At 41.3% G+C, this 6,435-nt stretch overlaps 1 protein-coding gene across 1 annotated transcript in view; it reads right to left on the bottom strand.

Moving 5' to 3' along the window:
- Positions 1-339, bottom strand: part of LOC115272292 (olfactory receptor 51Q1-like) — a 1,056-nt gene extending 717 nt beyond the window's left edge. Inside the window, exon 1 of the mRNA XM_029915381.1 lies at positions 2-339. Within this exon, the coding sequence (XP_029771241.1) occupies positions 2-330 (329 nt within the window). The 5' untranslated portion in view covers positions 331-339. The remainder of the gene's footprint in view (position 1) is intronic.
- Between the last annotated feature and the right edge of the window lie 6,096 nt (positions 340-6,435).

Raw genomic sequence — 6,435 nt, 5'->3', positions numbered from 1 at the left:
GGAGAATGTATGAATGAAAAATAACTGTACAAAACAGGCTTCAAAGCCGATCTTATCAGCATTGAACCAGAGGAGCTGCATGACTGTGGGCAGGGTGGTGAGGGTGAGGCCCAGGTCAGTCAGGGCCAGCATGGAGAGAAATAGGTACATGGGCTGGTGCAGAGTTGGCTCCTTGTGGATGATGGTGAGAATGGTGGTGTTACCCATGAGGGAGATGGTGTAGATGCAGCAGAAGGGGATGGAGATCCAGATGTGGGAGGCCTCAAATCCAGGGATGCCCGTGAGGGTGAAGTAGGAAGGTTCTTGGGTGCTGTTAGTCACCTTGCACATGACGGATGAATATAGTTTTGTGTTCCAGAGCTTTGCTGAAAGAGGTTCAGAAACATGAGAAATGATCTTTTTCTTTACCTCATTTGATCTAAACTCCATTCAAACAACGGTTCACAGTCATGGAGGGTTAAGTAAGGAAAGATTTCAAGAGTCTGCTGTTAGTCTTACTCAGTCTGTCTCTGTAGAGGTTGCTTACACACCACTCAGATTCCCTCGATAAGGCAACACACAGGAACTCATGAAAAACCTCTTCATTTATTTTCTTTTCCCCACTCCCTTTCAGTTTTCAATGCCCTGGAATCTGCCTTTCAAACAAATCATATCAACAATACTGTTCTCACAATGACTGAAAATGAACTTGTACACACAAATGTCATGGCCGATATCTGCTTATCCTCTTTTGTATCCAGTGTTTCCTTTTAATTTACGTTTGACTATTTTAACCATTGTCTCATCTGTTTCACTTGTTCTAAAGGCATCATCATCTCTTTCAGTTATTCATCTCACCATATTCTAAAGTCAGTTTTCATTACTCATCGTTTTCTTCTTTTCATTACTTGATGTCATCTGTTACCAAGGCTTTCATTTCAGCAGTATCAAAATATAACTGGAAGCTAAGGGCAGAGTGCACAGGAAAGGAGGGAGAGAGAACCCCATTGAGTACAACTACATGTCTATGTGCAGGCACCCCTCTAAGGGGATTCCCTGTCTTATTTATTTTCTGCCTCTAGCAATAGCCTCCACCCTTCTTTCCCTGGAGCACTCACAGAGCAGCTACATGTGGTTTCTCCTGTCAGGTGGTGCCCTCAGCACTGTCTGCAGCTTCTGCTTTCTCTGTTAGACTCACAGAGTAGTGCTGTTATAAGATCCTGCAAATCTCTTGGCTGGCATGTAGTGATGTGTGGCAGGTCCCCTGAGCGTTTCAGGAAGAGGCATCTTGAGACCTGGGGTCCCACTGGGAAGCCAGGATGTCAGTTTTCTCCATGAGCTTCTGTGTTTCCCCTGGCTCCCGCCTACAGCCAGAGGTCAAGACATCACACTGGAGTCCCATTTTTATATCTTGTTGAATGTGATTGGAAACTACATGTGTATGCTAGGAATGTACATGCTCTCAAGAAAAATGTTCTGAGAAACTTTTTCTCTGAGCAACTTGAGGCTGGGGCAGAGTTATTGCAAGGGTCGGGAGAGCTGCCAGTCAAAGGACTGTTGCACACCACTTTCAGGGAACATTCACCTGGCAATGAACCTCTGTGAATACAGAGGATTGTTTTTTATTATATTTGCAAAATCAATAAATGATGAAAGCCATATCAAACTGAAATGGAAAATAAGTTTATTCACTTATTAGTCATTTGGTGACTCACTTCACAATTCACATGAAACTACATTTCAAATGGATAAAGTAATTAAGAGTAAGTAACAAAAAAAAGAGAAAAAAGCACATAAGCATTTACATATCTCATTGCAGAGGACTCTGTCCTTAGCAGCAATAGCCAAAAATCACAAAGGAAAAGATGAGTGGATGTGAACACAGAAAATTAAATCTTTATAACCGAAAAACAATGAAATTTAAAATGAACTTCTAAAAACATTTATAAAAAGCATACTGCAGAAGGAATTGATATCTTAACTATGGAAGAGTGAAATGCATCAATATTTATCAATACTAAGACCACAATAGTGGAAAGACTACAGCAAAGTTCACAACAAAAGGAGAAACAGAACTACCTACAAGCATATTACAATATGCTTTACAAGACAGGAGGTATCATGTCACCTCCCTGGGAGTCCAGTAATGGAAAGTGAGATCATAGAATCTGTGTTTCCAACCTTTCAAAACAGTCAAAGCTCTTTTTCTGACCTCGTGCTACGCAGATAAGAGCATCACCGTGCAGAAAGCTTCCTACTTTCCTGATGGAAGTGAAACATATACAGGTTCTGGACACAATATGACTGTAACCGCCATTCAGGGGTGACTGTTCAGGGGCTACTGGGTGCTCAGTCTGTTTAGCTTCTGTGTCTTCATCTTTGCTCAGGTCACGATCTTGCTGTCTGGCAATGCCAGAGGTCTATCTCTGCACAGGGCTCTGTGCTCACCAGATGGCACCTGCAGGAGTCCCTATTTCTCTGCCATCGTATTGCCCATGCATGCTGTGCACATGTGCTCTAAATAAATGGATAAGCAAACAGATCGATAAATACCATGCTTTAATTCATATAATTCATTTCTGGACAGAATGATAAGGAAATTATTTTATTTTATTTTATTTTATTTTATAGTTTATTGTCAAATTGGTTTCCATATAACACCCAGGTATGGACCTCAAGGGTGTCATGCTAAGTGAAATAAGTCAGGCAGAGAAGGACAGATACCATATGTTTGCATTCATAGGTCTAACAAGAGAAACCTAAGGGACCTAAGGGAGGTGAAGGGGGAAAGAGAGATGGGGAGAGTGAGGGATACAAATCATGAGAGACTATTGAATATTGAAAATGAACTGTGGACTGAAGGGGGAGGGGGCTGGAGAGAAGGGGGTGATGGTCATGGTAGGGGGGCACTTGTGGGGAGGAGGAAATCATTTTAAATGAGAGTAATGTTTTGGGGCACCTGGGTGGCTCAGTCGGTTAGGCATCTGACTCTCGATTTCTGCTCAGCTCATGATCTCATGGCTTTGGGATTAAGCCTGATATCAGGATTCTGCATGGACAGCGTGGTGCATCCTTGGGATTTTGTCTCACCCTCTCTTTTGCCCCTCCCCTGTTTGTGCTCTCTCTTCCTCACAATAAAAAATAAACTTTAAAAATGACAATTTTATGTGAAAAATATGTTATTAAGCTTCACTGGTAATGACAATAAAACAAAAGGGACCAAATGTGTGTTTGTATGTGTGTGTGTGTATGCATATATATCTTAAAGATATCATGATCAATAAAATAATAAATGTTATGGAACCACATTTATTTTCCAAAGATAATAGTTTAAAATTTGTGTTATAGCATGATGTAAATAGCAAGGTGCATACTTGAGTGGGTCTGTGTAAAGGGCCTGTGGGATGTTTGCATGAAGATATGGAATGGTGCCAGAATGGAAATGTGTGCAGTGTGTGTGTGTGTGTGTGTGTGTGTGTGTGTGTGTCTGCATGTGTCTGTATGGCAGGAGTGGAGGCAGTGGAGAGATGTCACTAGTACAGAGTACTTAGTATAGTGGTAGACATACTGAGTTTGAGATGATGCTACTAAGTCTTCCTACTAGGGATGACAATTCGGTCATCTCTATAGATTCTGGAGAACAAGAGAATTTTAACTAGTGGATATAGACTTGGAAGTTATATGTACATTAGAGGTAATTGATGCCACGAGAGTCAGTAAGATGGCTGGAGGGCAGTAAGAGAAGAGGGAGGAAACAAGGGGCTCAGAGAGATTCCTGGTAATTGTGCCACTGGACAACTGAGAGACCACTAGAATTTCACGTCCTTCTATGAGGGTAAAAAACCTAACTCTTACATTTATATAATCTTTCTTTCTCCTGGGGCGACTGTCAGGATTTAATTCCCTAACTTGAAGCATCCAGTTATTTGTGGTTGCTTTCCCACTCCATTAATAACAGTAACGAGAATAATAGCAGGCACAGCAGTTGAGCCGGTTAAGCAATGAGTTTAAGCAATGAGGAGCAACAAAGACAGATCCGTGATGAGGGTTTTGTGTGTGTGTGTGTGTGTGTGTGTGTGTGTGTGTGTGTGTGATTATCTAAGCCTGTTAGGATTATCTCCCTTTGGAAAAAGGGCAAGTAAGAGCCATGAGAAAGATGGCATGTTGAATGCTCTTCTGCAGGTGCCAGAGCAGGGTGTCCTCAGCGGTAGATTACTGTTGTGATGTCAGTGTATTTGCTCTTTGATTCACAAATAAAAGCAAATGCCATACTAAGGCAATGACATCTTTGCTAATAACCTACCTAGTCTTAAAGGTAAGTCAGGATGAGCTACTACTGAATGTGATCCCACAGCTGGAGAAAAGATGAGTGTGTAGCCCTTTGACAACTGATGTGGGGCACATCAGAAGCGAGTTATCCTCTAAAACCAGATTCAACTCTCTGATATCTGGCTTGAAGATGGTGTGAAATCTGGGACTCCATACCACTGATGACAATCTGCTGAGCATAACATTAGTTGAGGCATACCCTTATAGGTAGTAGGGTATTTATTTAGGAATTTATATTAGAGTCTTAAAATATTAAGGTTTTCCTAAAAGAATTATGAATCTATATGTTTATTACTAAAAGAATTATTAATCTTATGCTCCCATGTCTTGAGACTTAATTCTCTTTATTCCACAATTGTTCGTAGTATTGAGGACAATGTGTAATCTTATTGAGGGGCTAAGATGTGAGAGGATTGGAAGCACAGGGCATACCTTAGATCTACCAGTAAGGTAGTGGGCATGGCCACGCCCTTTCTGTGTACACACACATGTGGTTAACAGTTGAAAAGATCATGGAATAACGTACACTAAGAACAATAGGCACACGAAACTGTAGAAACTGTAGTGCTTCTTTATTTCCATTGAAATCTGCTTATCACAGCCCTGGTTTCTTATCCTCTATTGATACTATTTACAGTCTTACTGAGAAAGCTCCCTTTTGTTCCCTTATCAAAGGTATTCCTGAAAAACCGCAGGCAGTTTACAGGTGTTTTCTATGGGGTATAAGTTTAGGAATTCCCTGGGCTTACATCAATGGGTTAACAAGACATAAAAATTACAAAGCCATAAGATGCTTTCACCCAAACTTGGTAAACAAGTATAGGATTCCAGTATAGAGTAGGGGGAAAGGCCCCCCAGGATAAAGTAGAGGGAGGCAATGGCTCCCAGGATAGAGTGGAGGGGGGCCAAAGCCTCCAGGATAGAGAGAGGGGGCAAAGACCCCCAGAATAGAAATGGGGGCAAATGTCCCAATACAAAGGTATGAGGGGTAAGCAAGATTAGGCATTCAGGGTGAAAGTGCCTCCCAGTTTATAATAGCAGAAAGCTGCTTTTACAGGAAGGAAGGACCAAGTCAGGCAAGCAGGTAAATAGGGCTATAGATCCCTGCATTGCGGAGGGTGATGCTGCTCAGAGCAGAGCTGATTAACAAAAGAAAAGTTGCTTTGTTGACCCTGCAGTTTTTTGCCCTACCTGTCTTATCCCCTAGGCTAGCTAAGATAAACAGACATGGTGCCCCCTGTCTCCCATTAACCACATCTGCCCAGCACCAGGATTTTGTTTCATATTGACCCAAACCCCAAACACCGTATATCCAAACCCCCTTTTTCTCGTGTCCATGAGTTAATGTTCCCCAATTTATTGTCTTTTTGTGCACGCCTATCATGTTTGTAAACCTTCTGATTTTAATAAATATGGGGCAAGGACCCTTACTCGGGGTTCTTGACTTTTCCCAGACATTAGCCATCTCTCGCTGTTAATCTTGCATCCCACTCTCTTGCTAGACAAGAAGAACTCTAGACCCAGAGTCTATGACAGTTTTCTATTTAATATTTGTTAAAATTAGTTTATGGAGGTATAATTATGCACATTTTACAAATGAAGAACCTGGGTTTCTGAAGAGTTAAACTTTCTTAGCTCATTTATTAGCCAGACATGATTTTGACAAATCAAAAGTACTCAACCAAATAGGAGCCCAGTTTGAGCCAGCTAAAAACAAAGAAGTCTAATTGTACACAAATCTCAGTTGTTTCCACACATTCACACTCTTAGCATTCAAAATCTTTCTATGCGTATCTCCAGAGGTACCTGTTGTAGCATGCCTGCCTGTGTGTACCATCTTCTGGGACCATTAATTTCTATTTCTCTGAATTGTGGCTCCTCCATTGAGTTTCAGGGATTTCTGCATTGAAAATCAGTTCAACAGTTTCTTAAACCCCCAGGCTCCTTCTCCACTTTGGTTTTTGATATTTTGTATTCATTTTTTTTCCCAAGTAGCCACAATGGGTTTTCTTTTCTTATTATATTTTATTTTATTTCATCTTATTTTGAGAAAGAGAGAGAGAAAGAGGAAGAACTAGCAGAAGGGAAGGGCAGAGCAAGAGGAGACCCCGAATCTGGAGCAGGCTT

This window comes from Suricata suricatta, chromosome 11 (genome assembly GCF_006229205.1).
Source record: "Suricata suricatta isolate VVHF042 chromosome 11, meerkat_22Aug2017_6uvM2_HiC, whole genome shotgun sequence".
NCBI classification, from domain to species: domain Eukaryota; kingdom Metazoa; phylum Chordata; class Mammalia; order Carnivora; family Herpestidae; genus Suricata; species Suricata suricatta.
The sequence above is the reverse complement of the archived record's forward strand: the minus strand, read 5'-3'. Positions and strand labels throughout refer to the sequence as shown.